The 18,342-nt window shown below is 37.7% G+C and overlaps 1 protein-coding gene across 1 annotated transcript; it reads left to right on the plus strand.

Annotated features, from left to right (window-relative positions):
- Window positions 1-5,722: 5,722 nt before the first annotated feature.
- Window positions 5,723-18,325, plus strand: Smp_036630 (putative spry domain containing socs box protein; the record flags this gene model as incomplete). The annotated part of the gene is made up of 6 exons (XM_018788556.1): window positions 5,723-5,825; window positions 5,861-6,051; window positions 7,799-8,046; window positions 12,967-13,162; window positions 16,057-16,379; window positions 17,972-18,325. 6 exons carry the CDS (start codon window positions 5,723-5,725, stop codon window positions 18,168-18,170), a joined length of 1,260 nt encoding a protein of 419 aa, XP_018654087.1. The 3' UTR covers window positions 18,171-18,325.
- Between the last annotated feature and the right edge of the window lie 17 nt (window positions 18,326-18,342).

The raw sequence follows: 18,342 nt of genomic DNA on the forward strand, positions 1-18,342 counted from the left end.
TGTTAATATTGTGGTTCATTTATTTATATTCGTCGGAAGGGAAGCGCACAGCTTTTTAAAAGCCTTGGCATTTCCAGAGTGGCTTATTTCACTTTTTAGTGATACTCTCAAGGAAGCCTTACTATACCATATAAAATTTGCAAGTTGTGAATGCTGTAAAGGAGGAAATTTTCACAAAATGGTTCGTCAATACACCAAAAATTCCGTCTGATTACTACGTCATCCTAATCCAATGCATACTTAAGGTTTTGAAGATAACAACTCACTGAGAAGTTTTAAAGCAAGTCACGAAAATTAGCACAAGTTTGGTAAATGTTTCTACTATGGCAAAATTCACTCATGTAATTCATGTGTATTCTATAATGCTAAATGCTTTAAATGTGGTAGAATTGGATACATACATGCGGTTTGTAATACTACTATTCATTTCACTGCAAGTAATGCCAAACTTTGTAGTTCCGGTCCTGTTAAGTTGAATGTTTCAAATTAATCATACTCTGATCCGATTCACGATATTTTTTTACCAGATATGCGTTGTTTTCATGATTCATGTACTTCTGATGGAGTTATTTACAAATACGAAGAAGATAATATCGAGTGCACCAAATCTTGACCAGAACTCTGATTTATCTTATCAGATTCGGTTTGTCCTAATGATCCATTTATTTCTAGTGAGATCTTAAATGTGAGGAACAAGTTCTAAATGAGTTAAAATCCGACTACAGTCCTTGTGGTATCGCATCACTTGTTATTCGTTCTCACAATGGATTTATCACTAGTGATATTCCTAATGTATGTGACAAGTATTCTCCAAGTGAGTCGAATTCTAGTCACATTTCTGATGTTATTGAACCGGATGTTGCATATTCTCACAACCAATGTGCTTCGAGTGGAATCCCTGTTAAGTGGTATGATGAATCAGAGGAAATAGGAAGTTTCTCCGATTTTGAATTCAAAATACAATACTTTCATTCACGCTCACATGGTTCTGTTTGCTGTTAATTACACTATTTCGGGAATTCCTAGTTAACATATCGATTCATATACTTCTAATCATCACGAAAATATCACACTTTACGTAAGTGTAGAAGAATCTTCATATAGAGGTGTGAGTTTTGTGGTAGAAGCCAGGATTCTCCAGAATCCATAGACCCGATGAACCTACTGACAATCAAGGCGACGAGTAATTTAGGTGCATGGAATTTTCTAACGATTCGGAAAGTCGGAATGTGAGTATAAATAAAAAACAAAGTGGCTGTGCATGTTGTAAGTGAAACACGTTTATAACAATCTTGGTTGAAAAGACTGATCTCCGAGATGCTGCTGCATTCTTACCGTGAAGAAAAATAGTACCCCGGACGTAAGTCTAACTTGATTCTCTATTTCAAACTCCTTAAAAACCTTACTTATTCCACGTGTAGTATAGTTCTCTACCAAGACTTACATGGATATAACCTTTGAAACAAAGTATCCACAGCCAAGATTGAAAAATACAGTCAACAACTCGGGAAAACTTCTTCCTCAGCAAGTACGTATTAATATGGAACGGTCTTCCTTCTGAAATACGCATGGCAGACAAATTACATACGTTTGTAAGACTTATCGATCAAGCCCTCACCTGCACAGACCTAGCGCAGACGAACACATCCGCGTCCCACACAGACATCATAGGCTCTCTACATATATAGACTAAATTGCCTTATTTCCCTCCTTTGTAGTTGTATTAGATACTTGCCCCTCCCTAATTTTTTTAAATTGAAGTAGACGGGCACTTCACAGGACCTATTAATACTCGGTCGCTAAACGACGCTTACAAATACCCTAAAAAGTCGAATCAGTTTGACTAATATAGTGTCTAAAGTATTAGCTTCAATAATACTTGGACGCCTAACCAAAGCTCCGATTAGGATAGGACAAAAGAACATCAGTACGAATTTAGTGTGATTTCCTTCTTGTCTATTCTTTATCAGCTTTTTACTCTTCTGTATATTATATTACCTAACCATTAATATTATTTCACCACTCGTTGTCTTACCTTATCTGTAACTAAAATATATATACACTTTTCCGCCTACTTTGGTAAGCGAATATCTTACGTTATACTTTTCTTAATGCCTGTACTCTGATTGGCAACCTATACTTCACACTATAGTCAATTAAAGCATTGCATCGAAGCCTTACACACAGTCCATAATTTGTAACTGTCTGATAAGCTTGTAAAATGGTACTTATGGAAATAGTGTTTTCCAACAGAATGTGAAACACAGAGCATTGTATGAGGTATGATATATATCCAAAATATAAGCTTAAATGAACATAAGATCACAAAAGAAGGGAGGGTGGAGTTACTGACTAGCAAGCATTGATGGTGAGGTCGATGACTTCAATCCACCCGTGTTTGTGGGGCAAAACATTTTGTTTTTGTCAGGCTCTTTGTGGATGAGAACAAGTTAATCAATCTGTGATATTGAGGTTGTTCTCCTACACTCACCATTCGGACTCATGTTTCTAGTTTTTATGCTGGATTAACTATCCTACTAAGACAGCCTATAACATGCTAACTCGGACTTTTATAAGAAGACTGTGTGGCAGGCATCGGATGATGAAAAAACAAACTGTAAAGGATATGGTTGTTATTTTACTTAACACTACTAATTGTTAAGCATTGGTCATCGTTCACATCCGAATGCCTTGCTGCTCCTCGGTTTCTTTCTTTTTTTCAATCTTCAGTAACCTGCTCTGAGGGTGAAGCTATGTAACTTCTAACATCTGGAACAAGCTCAACGAACGCGCTTCCCCAAGGTCATAGTTCGAATCAGGCGCTCCACAAGTCTACTCTATCACAACTATTAACTGAAAAAGCTGCATTACATAAATACTTTGCACGACCAAAAACCTAATACAATTTTTGTCGAGATTGGATCTGGTATGTAACGTGGACGTGATGCCCCTTTGGAAAATATTCTGATGAAAACACATAATATCTGATCGAATGAACTGCTATCAACTTTCATAGATTATATTTGCTAAACAACCCTGCTTGGGATGCATACTGTGAACCAGTATATGTTGTAACTTGTAGATCATGCCTGTAAAAATGGTTTGTACCTGTCATTGCAGAAATATATATCCTCTAACGAAGCATGAAAAGCTTTGATAGGATGAGAGACACGATTCTATGACCGTTAAAGCTTCTTTCAAGGCTAAAAGGAAAAGGATTACGATGAGAGTCTACAGATATTACCATCCATCAGTGATAGCAGCCAAAATAATAATGATCAGTTTTATAAGAAGCTGCAGTCAATTCACAAGAAATGTTCAGTAAATGAATTGGTCATGCTTATGGAAACTTAAACGTCGGGGTTAAGATGAACGATAATGGGAATAAATGGATCATTAGGAGACACGGAATGGAAGGAAGAAACTAGAAAGGCCATGGGCTGGAGTATTTGTGATTTACACATGATTGTAGACGTCAGTAGATTGCCCTACAAATCTACATGGGTTTCATCGCACTACATTAAAGGAAATCGATTCGGTCCATTCTGCATGAATAAAAACACTAGAGGGTTCACTGCATAAGTATGAGCGCTCCAGAGGTTTCCAAATTATCCATATGAACCCTCCTAGTACTCCCAAGTTGTAAGATAAGTGGAAATGAGGCGACTGCAGCTGGTCGGCAAATAGAAAAAAACTATTAAGTAACTTGTAGGTTGGTTGAATGTAAAATAACCAACAGTGACAATAATAAAAAGCAATGTGTTGAAATGGACAGAGTCAAAAAGCGACTGAGTTCCTTAGATATGCTTCATTAGGTTTGAGGTTAGAGTAACGGCATCACAATGGTGGTACGATAAGTGCATTATCAATCGGTGTTGATATTCGTTTGGTCATTGGCGAAAAGTAGAGTCGGCCAGAGTTGTCGACAGATCTCTGTTCTTATTAGTCGAATCCTGGTCACATCTATGTTTATTTAAATAACTGAAAGTACGGAAGTATAACTGTGAATGAAAGAAATCATGATTTCTTTATACTAAGTTATTGATCCTTTAGTAGTCTGAGGTTTTAGTTTGTGAGATATTCTCTCAGCTGAGTAAAGTGATGATTTGCGAGGATGATTTTGTCGTTAGGCTACCAATTGGGTTGAACAGCGTGTGAACCGTCGCGTATTTCACCAGCCGATATATGTTAGATAACGGCCGCGAGAAAACAATGCTCCACGCTGTGAACAGTTGACCGACAGAGTTAGTTTTGGCAGCTACACCGATTGTACGGATCATGTTTCGTTATCCTTTAGTCCTAATATATGTTCATGATCTCAAAATAATATACAGCCATAACCCTGAGGCTCCAAGTGAAAGTGTATCCCCGATTCAAGATAATCTCAATAACCCTACTATCTGGAGCGAAAAGTGGCAATTACCATTTAGCGTCAACAAATGTGGGATCATACATTTTGAAAAGCATCCCTATGAACTACAACTTCACTTAAATAAAAGTAAAGTCTAGGTACTTTAATCAGTACACGATCTAGGAATAAATTACACAGAAAGCCTAAACTTCGAAGAACATGTCTCCTCTATTATTTCTAAAGCTAGACGGCTAATTGGTTTCATAACGAAAAATTTCTCCACAACAGAGGCTAAGCTTACCCTTTGCAAACTATGTGTACGACCTTCCCTTGAATACTGCTTTTTTATCTTCTCTATTATGAATACCATAGACAAACTAAGAGTAGATGTTCAAAGACGCTTCATACGTCAACTGTTTGGAAGTGAAATGAGCATGATATATTTGCAATAAGAAAATTGAGTCATGTGTTAACGTATATGGTAATAGTAAATGTGAAACGTATAGCAAACGTTAGTGAAAACGGCAACCATCACTGTGTATAGAACAATCACATAACATGGCCAGCATGTAAAGGACTGGTGCACAAAGTACAGAACCTGGAGTTAAGTAACATACTGCGTATAATAATACGACGAAGTATCTATTTGAGACAGATTGAGACAGTTTATGAAATTCTCCATGTGATGGAGACTTAAGGTAGATACTCATTCTATGTGATATAAATCCGAGGGGATGTTTACCGAATACGAACCATTGTTGCATAAATTCTTAGACTGTCATGGCGTTATAAACCGACTTAGTATGCGTCCGAAACACAATTCAATCCAAATTCGTAGCAAAACCTTAACAAATAATCTAAATGAAATCTAAGATTTCAGGAAATTTAGGGTCCAACTTCTTCATAAACGTAGGACGTTCCTATCTGACCAATGTATATTTGGAATTAGGCTGATTGTGACCAGGTAAGAAAGAGTTGTAGGGTTAATTTTTGGCGAAAAATAGAGTATGAAATGAAGCAAGATTTAGTCTTACGTGAAGTAAATAGAAATGTTGCACATCTGTCGATGTATATTGCTCTACAGGTCAATATATTCACGTAAGATAGGTAACTTGTTCGGGAGCAAGAAAGATACTCGGATAAATGTAACCTTGGAGCGCAACATAAAGGAAAAATGTAGGTACTACATATATGAACTTTTGAAGTTTTTTTCAACGGAATCGCCAAACAAGATCCCATATTCTGAAGGACTACTCATTAAAGCAAAGTGCTCCAACATATAATGTTTTTGTTTAGGTGAATCAAAGATGATTGTTGGGGATTTTGGAAAGGGCGCTCAGATGTACAAGGCTGTTTAGTGTTGAACTATTGATGTTAACTGTTCAGAAATGTGCTTACTGTGATCCTGATTCCCCAAAGTTTCAGGATCTAAGTTGGATATTACTCTGTCGTTGCAATGAAAGTGTTGATGAACGTGAGCCTTGGTTACATCATATTTAAATTTTTAAGCATTGGAATGGCGTTGGTGTAAACCCGAGTCTCCACTGCAGTCCTTCCAGCTATCTGAAAATGACAAGACTGTTACATTTCATCCCACTATTAGTTGGGGTACGGCTGTTGCACGTGGGACCGCCCTTTTAACGAATGGCCTTCACTTTTGGGAACTTAAAGCTGTATCCCCGCTTTATGGGACAGATGTGGTGAGTTTTTAAAAATATGAAATCTGTTTGTGGCCACCGGTTGGTAGTGTAAAGGTTCTTCAAAGTTTCCTGGTGTTTATTTTCAGCTTGAGGGCTTTTGTCTTACTGATTTTCAAATCGTACAGGGGTTTCCTTAAATTGATTAAAAGTTCTATCCGACCTGTGTTAAATTACTTAGCCTCTCTGTATATGTATTTAGTCACTCCTATAAATGGTGCTCAAATTTGTTCTACGCATTTTTTGTGTTCCGTAATGGTTTTAAGCAGTTTTCCACAACGGTGCATAAATATGGACTTTTTCGGCGAGACTAAACTATATGGACGAGCCAATCAGAAGCTTTCGCGGGTTGTCAAGGTCACGGCGTTTAATTTGGTACCTGATGCTTACGTACGGTCGATTTACAACGGACTTTAGAGAAAACGTGATAATTCAGCGTCTACGAGAGAAGTCATCATAAGATTTTGGCGCGAAATTCAATTGTCCATTCGTATAAATAGAGTTTTGGCATTATAGCTTATGTCAGTTCTTGATGAAAACCCTAAGTATAATTCCTAACCCTAACCATGAGCTGTAAATCATAATTTGAATTCTTCACACAGGTTTATAACCTTATTTAGTCTTAGTTATTATGTTGACACTCTTAGAGTCACCCTAGCGTCGCTCAAACGTTGTCCTTAATTTATAGTCTCATCCTTAACCCTAAACCTTAACTCTAACCCTAAACCCAAAACCATACCAACAACATTGAAGCTATGTGGTCGAGGCTAAAATAATTTTTGAGACCTTATCATGGTTTCAGAGGTCGACTACTATGGAGCCACATGGATGAGTTCCTGTACCGGATGCACTATGATATTAGAACTTCTGAACCTATATCTAACCTTGATAAGTTTTTGAGTCATGTAAAAGAACAGTATCCGCTTTAACTTTTGTATAGTATATTTTTACTGCATACTAACTGTCTCCTGGTTGGCTAATATTTCTCAAGGTCACTTAAGATTCGTTCAAAGGTCGTCCATGTAGTTTAGTCTCGCCACTTTTTCAGCTTTAACCACTGCTTGACTATGAACCTTGTTGCTTTTCTCAAATCCATAGCGCAAATGCAGTTCAACTTGCAATCAGCAGTGTAACTAAATTTCCAATATGACCAACGAAAGCTCGCTCGCAAACTTAGAAATCAGTTAAATTTTACGTTTGATCACTTTTCCATTAGTACGTTTGGTAAACATCAGTGTATTGTACCTTGGTCGTCACGGACGATTTATCGATTGTTAGGTTGTTTTGTTCTAACACTAAAACTGTAACATCATAGTCTTCATTGACTGAAGGACTGGACTGGTTTTGACCGTAAATTTACCAAGGGTTTATATATATATATATATATATATATATGGTTAAGTTCAGCTGCTTATCTGGAGCAGTTGCCGTGAAACGTGGCACGACCTAATCGGGTTTTGTGGTCACAAAGCTTGACAACATAATAAGTGTAGCCTACGTAGCTACCCGAAGTTAATATCATTGCTACCCGGTTCAATGTGTTAAGAGATCAAGCGATGTCGAGTTTTTAGTCGAAAAGTCAAGAAATATTCATTTGTATCTTGCACGATATTAAATGTGAGTAGTGTTCTAATTTTCTTGCTAAAGTGGTGCTTTTATATTGCTCACCAATTAAAATGTTTGATAACGTGTTGATCATCTTGCAAGCGTCCTTCGAAATAAGTGTTATTTTGCATTTTATACTTACTAGATGGTTGGAATCGGTCGAACATGTGCAAAATTAGATCATTATTCACGTGAATTCCGTTCTGTACTTGGCATTGATTGTGATTCATGGGGATTAAGTTATCGTGGTGCACTTATGCATGATGGCCAAACATATCCCTTGGGATCTTGCGCTTTCAAAAAGGGTAGTATAATTGGCTGTCTTCTCGATTTATGGCATTGTAAGCTTTACTTCTTCGTTGATGGACAATTGAATCCCAATGCTTGTTTCAAGTAAGTTTTCTCAGTACTTCAGTCTGCTTGTAACCTGATGAAAAGTAGTGTTTGTCTGTGTTGCTCTCGGCTCCTCTTTCTACCTAATTCCATCAAAATTACCCTCCTAAATATGACCTTTCACCTAACTCTGCATGGGTTAGTCTTCTGTTAGGAGGTTCACTTGTCGACTTAGAACATGGGAATGACAGTCCTGTTTGTTGAAGACGCCGATAAAATGCAGTCTTCTAATCGCCTTGAGCAACAATGCACGTTTGGAATTGGTTTTTATCTCTAGATGGAGAGTGTTGCTTCAAAACTGAAGTACGTCAATCCCTAAAATTATTATGGAGAGTAAAGTAGTTGAGTGTATCGACCGTTGTTTTTGTCTGACGAAATCTCGATATGGACTCAGAAGGCTCAGTTGGTCGTTAGCAACTTGCGTCACTTGTGTCGTATGTGACACCCATGTATCTTAATTTTTGCTCCATAGCCTTGAAACGGTCACTGAAAATTGAAGACGAGTAGAACATATATATAATGTTTAAAATTAGTAAGTACGCTTACAACAGGGCACCAAAATAAGTGCACGTCACCAATAAGGAAATTAAATCGTGAAGAGATAGAGTGAGGAGGAGAACTTAATTGAAATAAATCAATAAAAGTAAGCTAATTAATGTAGTATATTTATAGGGCAGTTCATTTAACAAATGAAACCTGGAGGAATTTCAATTAAGGGAGATCCCTTTACATTTATGAAGACTATAAGAAAACTGCTGTAAAACCGTCACTGTCTGCTGTTTTGAGTTGTGTTTGATAATGTCTCACGCCACTAAGTCACCATCCAAAAGGTCCAAATCTTGAGATCGTGACGGACCATCGGATGCCGGTCTTATACAGTTTTCTTTCATGTCCTTACACCACGTCATAGACTACTCACTTCGTCCCAGGATTGGCGAATAATGTACGTTGTGGAAACCGCTGGGATGACATTTGTAACATATCGAAGCTACTGTTAATGAAACCACTTGAGTTGTCATCACTACATCGGAACACATATTGCCGAACCTCAGAACTACTAATATAGTGTTGCCAATGGATTTCGGCAGTTCTTCGGAGATAATGGTGATGGGACAAGAAGAGTCACTTAACATCCTCAACTTGAAAAGGCCAGGTTCTACAGGCATAAAGTAAAGCTGCCGTCACTTGTATGTTGTAAACCCTACCTTTTACGGTCATTAAATTAGGATGACTCAAAAGGTTGCACATATTGTCACAACACTCTTTGACTTTTACTATACGTAGTTTGATCTCATCAGTAGGTCTATCACCAAGACTCACCTAACTATCAAGATATAGGAACATCTTGACTATTTTTAACGGCTAACTACAAAGGGTTTGAGCTGACACGAGTTCTTTCCAGTCTTGTAAGAGTAATTTGCTTTTGAAGGTGTGCAGTACCTACGGTCACTGATTGGCAAATAAATGAGCGCGACATGCATAGTTTGAGTATCATAGCACATTAAGACAATATCACTCGCATACTTCGGATCGGAAAGTCTCTCCAGGTAACAGATGTACTCCACTACCTACCTCCATTAAAACTGTTTCCAGAATATCATCAAAAGCAGAGTTAGGGAGAATTGATGAGATTGGGAAACCTGTAATCCCTTTTCCGGAATAGAATGATTAGAGGTGGCTGTGTCCTTTCACTCTGGCTAAAGTGTTTGTGTGAAGAGCCTTATGGCGCTAAGTGTGACACTAACACCAACCAAATCGGACTCAGACTCCACAGGATCAGTGAATAAGCACACACGTAACAAGCTTTGCAAACTGACGGATGAAGACCGAATTTCTAATAATTAACTAGCTGTGAATACGGGTCTCAGTAATATCAAGGTTTTCTAAAGGCAACCGACTCTAACTGTTGTGTAATCTGCATTGATGTACGAACGTTGAAGGGAAAATACAATATGAATGGCACATGTGGTTTCAAAACATCAAATTATTTCTTATTGAGTCAACAAGATCATCTGGGTTCATAAGTCTCAATGTTACGTCAAATTAGGTACTATATATATTCTCATGGCGTACAGAAGACGATCTTGTCCATGATTCCATGTATTTCGGTGGTTCAAACACTTAGATCTCAACATTCGTGTCCCAGGTTTGAACTTCTTTTTGGGTAACTATGTGGTGTAATTAACCTTCAAACAACAGCTGTGGATTAGAGTCGAGGCCAAAATCATGTACCTAGTATTTAACTTGAACAAAGCTTAAGATACGTTTTTGGCGTATCATGTCATTTCACAGTTACTGTGATTCATTCAAAAGGTCAATTACTAAGAACTAGATGATACAGAATAAAGTCTGTCCTTAATACTGAATTATTGACAATGAATTATTATGAAGAATATAATCAGTAACCCTTAGAATAGGTTTCTTCTAGTGAAATGGAAATAGTATACAAAGTAATGGACATGGTTAGAAGTCATTTAAAGCATAAACATTTGAAGGATATGGGTTTTGTAGATCACGCTTACGCCAGTGGAATTATGACCTGACTATTAAACTTAAGTTTTGCTCTTCAATCACTCTCGCAGAGTGGAATGGTTAGCAATTTTTCGGATAGTTCAGTTCGGGAAATCATCAATGTTTTAGTATTGCCAGGAACAGTGAGATGAACGAAACAAACATGATTCGATCAAAAGAGAGCAATGGTTTGTCAAAGTTCTGCTGCTGCGGAAGCAAAAGGTGGCATTTTAAAGTGCTTTAAAAAAAAGAGATGTTTAATATATATATCTTCTTCAGATGTCACTTATCCAGAATCGCCTTCCCCTGCTGGATTCTGTCCTGAAGAAAGGTTCTGGTTCAAGGATGACTTTTCCCATCTGTCGTCGATAAAAGCATGATTGAGAATGTCGATTATGCAAATGAAAAACACTCAACCGTTTAAATGCTTATTAAAATACAGCTATCTAAACAAAGATACTAGTTGTATTTAGTCTTTTCACTCTTCCCGTGTGGTGCTCTTAGTAAATGTCAACAGATTATTTCTAATAACCTTATTGAAGTCCATGTATAACACCTTTAGTTGACTATTCTTTCGTACTAGTGCTGTATAAATTATTAAGATATCTATTGCAACTACCAATATATCTTGTGACTCTTCAGATTGGAGCAATTGCCGGAGTTAGGTGATCTTTTGTTTTTTCAGCCACTGTACCTATAAGATGAAATATATTCTGCAGTAGTGATAGCTAAAACTGGTGATTGATAAATGGCCCGTTGACGAGACTAGCAATCATTAGTTTATATTAGCTGGTTAGGGAGGTGGGTGAGTCGTTTAAATAGAATCGTCTACACTACGCAAAGTATATCTTAATTTTTTAAACAACCATTTGAGTGTATGATTAGTGGTAGTGCAGTGAGCAAGAGGACGAGTGGGGACAATCGAATGTATTTAGGCACAAAATTACGGAATATCTCAGTAAAATATGAGAATCATATAGTAAATAGTTGATTTGCAAACAATCGATCAATTGTCTCAATCTTGACCGTTCCTTCTGCAAATATCAGTCCATTGTCTCTGACTATTATTATCCTTGTATTTTCATACCAATTGCGTCCCGTCCCTGTGCTCTTCTTATCGATCTTCTACTGAAATACATTCAGTGCCCTACCATCGTTATGTACTACTTATGTGGATATAAGTAGCCCACGCCACAGTAGTACTATAAGTAAGCCCATTAAATTTTTTTACCTACTTGCTGTGATTTAGATGACTAATCCACCACGTAAAAGTATGTGTGAGTCAGACTGGACTCATGTCTGCACCACAATCTTTATCTATCCCCCCATTGGTTGTTAACACACAATTTACAACTTTACCCACAAACACTCTTAAAATACGTATACTTGCTTCAAATTTTACTGATTGACTCACTTTTCAGTGCGCTTGCTTCTCTCGCGTCTATGGATGTTAGTAATTAGTAACACTAAACATCCCAACAACTAGTGTTCTCGCTTTTGGATATTCTCGAGTAAATTCATAATGCCACTATGAGAATTGGGCTACTAAAATACACAGTTAACGGGATGACATATTTTGGAGTCAGATTGTTATAATTTGTGGCCGAGTGGATGCCCAGTTAATGTATGACGTGATAAGACCGCCAATCAGAGAGCAGCGAATTATCGATTGAAACAGTGACACACGAAAACCGTATGAGCAGTCCAGAGTACGTATCGGTTCTGCTTCTGCCTAGCCTAGCCAGTTAAGTCCAGAACACCAGTAACAGCCTCTGCGGTATAAATCATTATATTTCAAACGTACTGAGTTTATATACCAAATAGACCGACCAAATCGTACCAATAAAATAGAAAATAATATTTGTACAAGATTTAGCCAAATGTGGCTATGAATGTGGGAGGCAGCAATTAATAGACTAGAGGTAACTCAAGAATGGTAAATCATATAGTAATACTCTATGGGTCAAAATAAAGCTTATAATAAGGGGAACACGAATACGAATAGTTTAGTTATTTAGCAATTATAAGATAAAAATTATATGCATATTATTGGTCCATAAGCGGATTCCAAAGTTACTATTCACTATTGTTATTGGGACATAACACAGATGGAGAGGAATTAACCTCTACATTACCTCTGAATAAAAGGTGTATCAACTGTAGTGGGTGTCCAGTATTCCCTATAATTCAGTCTGTCTTGATATTCTCATTACATTTTTAAACTCAGTATGTGGGTACATGTCATTTAAATGTTACTTAACTTATTGAAAAAGACATTACTTGAGACGGAATTCATTAATAAATCTTGTATATGTGTCACTAATCCATGCAATTCACTCAATTTGATATCTTATTCTTATTTATGTATGCTTTCTTACACAATCCATCTAATAATTAAAACCTGAGTAGTCTACCACGTGATAATTATTATCCAATGGTATCTTCAACCACATTACGAAGTGGGTTTCGTTTGATTCGTGCGAAATCTTACCCAATCACATTGCAATATTTAATATGCCAGTATTTTCTCCACCAGCAACAAAAACAACCATCCCCTCATACCTGTTTCAATTTGACCACTTTAAAATTTCCTGCTGGTCTTCGGGTGAGTGTTATAATTATCATTTTAATTGTCCTTGTTTGTATTTGGATTGTTCACTGAAAAATAGTCTGTTCCAACAGAATCCTACATCAGACAACGTCTTCCATCGAGGTAGACAGTGGTTAGGCACACGTAACACATGTCCCAACTACCTCAGTTGATAATGATCCGCTACCTTATCGATCGATTCGTCATCATTACATAGTACCCTGTCCCTAACCCAGTCATTGCTTACTCACTGGTCTCAAAATACACGATTGATGCTTTAAAGAGAACTAACCTACGAATATCCTGTATTCTTAATGGGTATGTGCCACACCCGTGAAGTAAAACAAAGCGAACTGCTGAGCGGTAAGCTCGCCTCTTGATTGGCAGACGAGTGTCTCGCCTACTCCACAAGTGACGCAAGTTTGCAAAAGCCAATAGAGATTTCTGAATCCGTGCCAAGATTTCACCAGATATCATACCATCAGAATTGATGAGACTCCAAAAATAAGTGTTGATACGCCTAATTATTTTATTCTCCATCACCAATTCAGGCTCTGACCCAAGCCAATCCTGAAGTGACATTTTGCGTTCGGAGGGGAAGAGTTGCATCCCAAATATACTTTCATCTTTGCTTAGGATAGTCAGAAGACTGTATTTTTTTAGTACCTTCACCAAACAAAACTATATCATGTGTTTATTCTAAGCCAACAGGTTACTCTCCTAATAGATCAAACCCTAAAAAACAGGATGGTGGGGATGTCTATGATAACGTTAAACAAAAATGAGTAAGACGAACAACCCTGACGAACACCACCGCTTGCGGCTTCGCGAAACTTCCCGCTTATAAGCAACTCATCCAAGTCACTGGCAGCAAGAAGTCCGATATGAGTGAAGCAATTTGCGAAGTTGACGGGATGCCAATCAATAACATCTACCGACGTCTTGGACGATGGTCTGCTGCTCCCGCAACATCGATCAGACTGTCCTGCTTTCCATAGCCCGTGACGACTGGTCCACCTAGGAAGGTGGTAGTCAACAAGGAACCCCAACTCCCGGAGCGCCACTCATCATAATGGCCATACGATTGACTTACCTTCAGCCCTTTTTAAAGACGGTGGAGACGTTTTGGTTAAGGAACTGACTGCGTTGTTGACAAAGGTCCGGAAGTTAGAGAGTGTTCCAGCATCATGAAATGAGTCAATAGTTGTTCCTATCTTTAAAAAGAGTTCACGTCGTCTCTGTAACAACTATTGGGGTATAAGTCTACCTCCGATTTCGTCCAAACTATTGGCTTCCGTCATAGTTCATAGATTGTCCGAAACCCGAGAAACTTTGACTCGCCAGCAGCAGGCTGGTTTTCGTTCTGGTCAAGGATGATTAATCACCGTCTGTCAAATGTTAGAACATTGTTATACTTATTACACGCCAACATTAGTAATGTTTTTCGATAGTACGGCTGCCTTGGATTCGTCGGACAGGACTTTCCCAGGATTGTCCATTGAGGAAGGGTGTGCCTGAGATGTTTATTTACATCTTGAAAGCCCTATATACAAACACCTCATACAGAGTGAGAGCATACAACCATGTCTCTCTACTGTTCCAATCAAGAAGTAAGGTTAGGCAGGGTTGCTCAGTCTTACCACTCCGCTTCTACCCTTCTATCGACAGCGTTCTGGAAACAGTTCTGATGGATGTAGGTAATGGTGGTGTGGATGTTGCCTGGAGAAAAACTTTCCAACCTTGAGTAAGCAGATCATATTGCCTTCCTCTGTGACAATACTCGAACCATGCGATCGGTACTTAGTCAGTTGTCAATCAGTGTCCGTAGGTATGGCATGTGTTTTACACCTAAGTGCACAGTACTTTTACAAGATTGGTAGGACCCTGGACCTGCACTCATCCTGGGTGGTGAGCAGATAGAAGTAGTCGAGCAGTTCATGTATCCGGGTAGCTGCGTAAGTGCTGGTGGTGACGTGGGTGATGAGATCGATTCATGTATAGTGAAAGCCAAAGCGGGTTATGTCAATCTGGACCATCTTTGACGCCTTCGTGATGCTAGTTTGGCTGTAAAAGGTCAGAGCTATAACGCGTCGGTGAGAGCGGTCTTACTCTATGCTTATGAAACCTGGCCTCTCTGAGTTGAGGATTTTAGATGACTCTTTGTGTTTGGTCATCGTTGTTTCCGAAGGACTGCTGACATGTAGTGGCAACACTATATTTGTAACGCAGAAGTTCGGCATCGTGTGTTTGGGCACAGCGACGATAATTCAGCTGGTGTTACCACTTTGAAACACCGACTTGGATGGCTCGGACATGTCTTACGAATGTCATCCCAGTGAATTTCACATCATGCATTACTTGCCGATGCTGGGACTGGTTGGAGAAAGCGGAGAGGTGGTCAGTGTATGACATGGTGTAGTAGTATGAAGGAGAGCCGTACAAGAATGACATCCGTCTGTCCTTCGCAGTTACCTAGTTGGGGTCCTAGAGATAGTGTGACACAGTGTCCTAAGACGTTATCAGACTTGTTATTATTTTCTCTTTATGAACCGATGTAACCGGCTTATGGGATACCGATTTACATGCTCGAATGTCTAGTAATTCTGGTCATCTGACCAAACTACAGTAGGCGGGACCGAATTAAAATCTAGAACCTTTTACGCTTTAACCATCAAGCAGCCGCTCTTCCTTTTTAAAGTTTAAAAAAAGTATAGATAGACTAAAATGTTTTATTTTATAACTAAATTACGATGTCAAGTGAATTATGGTGTAAGACTGGAGTTTTACGCTTGTTACTGTAGCCCTGGTATACAAAATATAACTTTTTCTGCTGCGCAAGCGGTCTGCAACATTTTGAAATTATTTAAAACTGTTGAAACTCGTTTTATGGTTTTCTCTTTTGTTTGCAGGAAATTTTAAAAAACACTCTACCTCACTCACTATTCTTCAATCAAATTCAACAACTATCCTTCAATTATAATGATGTACACAAAGCGTCATCTCTTTTACCTGTTGATTCACCTGATCCTTTCTTATGGATTAGTTTCTCTCCATCTGATTCAAATGATTTAAACAGTAGTACAATGGGTGATGCGGATAAATTTGACATTGAACCATACTCTCCGGAAGAGTTCGATTTTTCTTCGGATGATTTGTTGGATGAACGTGAGAAATCAGTAGACAAAGATGATAGTTCTGATGAAAATCACCTAAACGAGACCAATTTTTGTTCGTGAGTTTTTTAATGTGATATATGACGTTATTAACCAAGAGCGTATTACTGAAGTTGTAGTTGATTGTCCAGAAGTCTGGTTTGCTTTTCTTCCATACACGGGTAGCTTATAACATGTTTTTTAGTGAGTCCTAATCAACGTAAGACCTGAGACGAATGTACACGATATCACCACAACAAATTGAAATTAGTAAGTCGAGTATCAAATGAGTCGAAACAACAGTAGTATCAGTAATGATAGAAAAATCTAAAAATATAGAATTTGTTTCGGAAACAAGTGATGAAATACGAGAACAAAATGTATGAAGTATCGAAACCTGTGTTAGAGATAAATAGTGGCGAATAAACATACGCATGTGAGACTGATTTTAAGCACTTCATGACATAGCCTCTACGTTGACACAGTGACCGGACCTGTTTATTTCTGTAAACCTTTCTGGTTTCAGTACTTGTTCTCTGAGTTCTTTCTACACCACTGAAGCTTGTCGGGAAGTGTAGATTAGGTCACACTCCCGCTGTACTGAAACACCACTGTAATAATTCTAAAGACTAATTGGAAAAAGTTATCGTTGAGACCGTCGTGTTCCATACTAGTACAAGATATTCACAATAGATCTTTTTAAGGAAGCATCGAGGTTTGGGAAAAGAACATGATATTGTTCTTTCGATTTATATTCTCCTTGAAACCATCGCTGATTATCTCGGTTTACAATTAAGTGGCATTCCTGGTATGTTGAAGCAACCCTTGTATTTCTCCAAAGCCAAGGAGTATATCAAACCATAGTGATTTATTGTGTATTATAATCACGTATATTTTCAATCGGTTGCCAGGTGCCGGAATTTTGAAATTAAAATTTATACTTTGATGCAATTAAAATTGATTGGTCTTATCATGTGAACTTATTTATGTAATTTTTCCTTTTCCTTCTGAGCCCTACTGTAGTTTATGAATACCCTGTGAGATTTGCTTTTGAGAAAGTTCATAAATGAATATGATTATCGTGACAACTTATATGTCACAGTCATAAATTAAGCGCCATAAAATTATAAATCACGTGTTAACTAATCGGCCACTTCATTCACCAATACCATATTTTTATGTCGTATAAAATGAGACTGGTATAGATTTATTATCAATCGAATTGTTCATCCCTCATGACATTAAACCTGAAATACCCTCAACAGTCTCCATATCTATCTAGCCAGAAAATTTATTCTTTGTTTCCTCCTTACGTAACTCAGTAAGAGCAGCCTGAGTAGCATCAGTAACCCTCACACGTAATATGTGACTTGAAACTTAGTGCATAAATCTATATTTAGTTACTTAGTTCCATTAGCATACTTTACTTTTGTCCTTGTGACCAATATTTAGCGAGTGTACATTGTTTTATCCAAGAAATGAAAAAAAGCACAGAAGTTTGTGTAACTTCATGAAATTCAGAATCTCAAGTTATGACGATTACTGTTTCTGATGTTAAGTAATTAATTTTAAATGTAAGCTGATTTTTAACTTGAGAATCATTTCTGTTTCGAGACGATTACATATTTTTTTAAATTTTACCCTGCTTTCTTTCCCTACTATATAAAAATAGATCTACAACTATTGCAGGCAGTCAGAAAAGGCGTTATCAAGCTGCCATGTCCGCAAATTGTGTGTTAGACAGACTATTTGTTTTGGCTGCAAAATCTACCAAAAGTGACGATAAGTCCAGTGAAACAACGTCTCATATGATGCGTAATGTGAACTCTGTTGTTTATGACCATGCACTCTGGGGTGAATTTGACGAATAAGAAAAAAACTATCAAAATCATAACTCTTCAGTGTTACAATCGATCCCTAAATGTCTTCACTGAAAAATGAATTTGTATATAAAATGGTTCACAGTGTTGTCTGTATATTCTTAAATTTATTCTTTCGTTTATTAATACAAAACGTTTTTGATATTACGGTCTTGTTTTTATA

This window comes from Schistosoma mansoni, chromosome W, assembly GCF_000237925.1.
Source record: "Schistosoma mansoni strain Puerto Rico chromosome W, complete genome".
Classification (NCBI taxonomy): domain Eukaryota; kingdom Metazoa; phylum Platyhelminthes; class Trematoda; order Strigeidida; family Schistosomatidae; genus Schistosoma; species Schistosoma mansoni.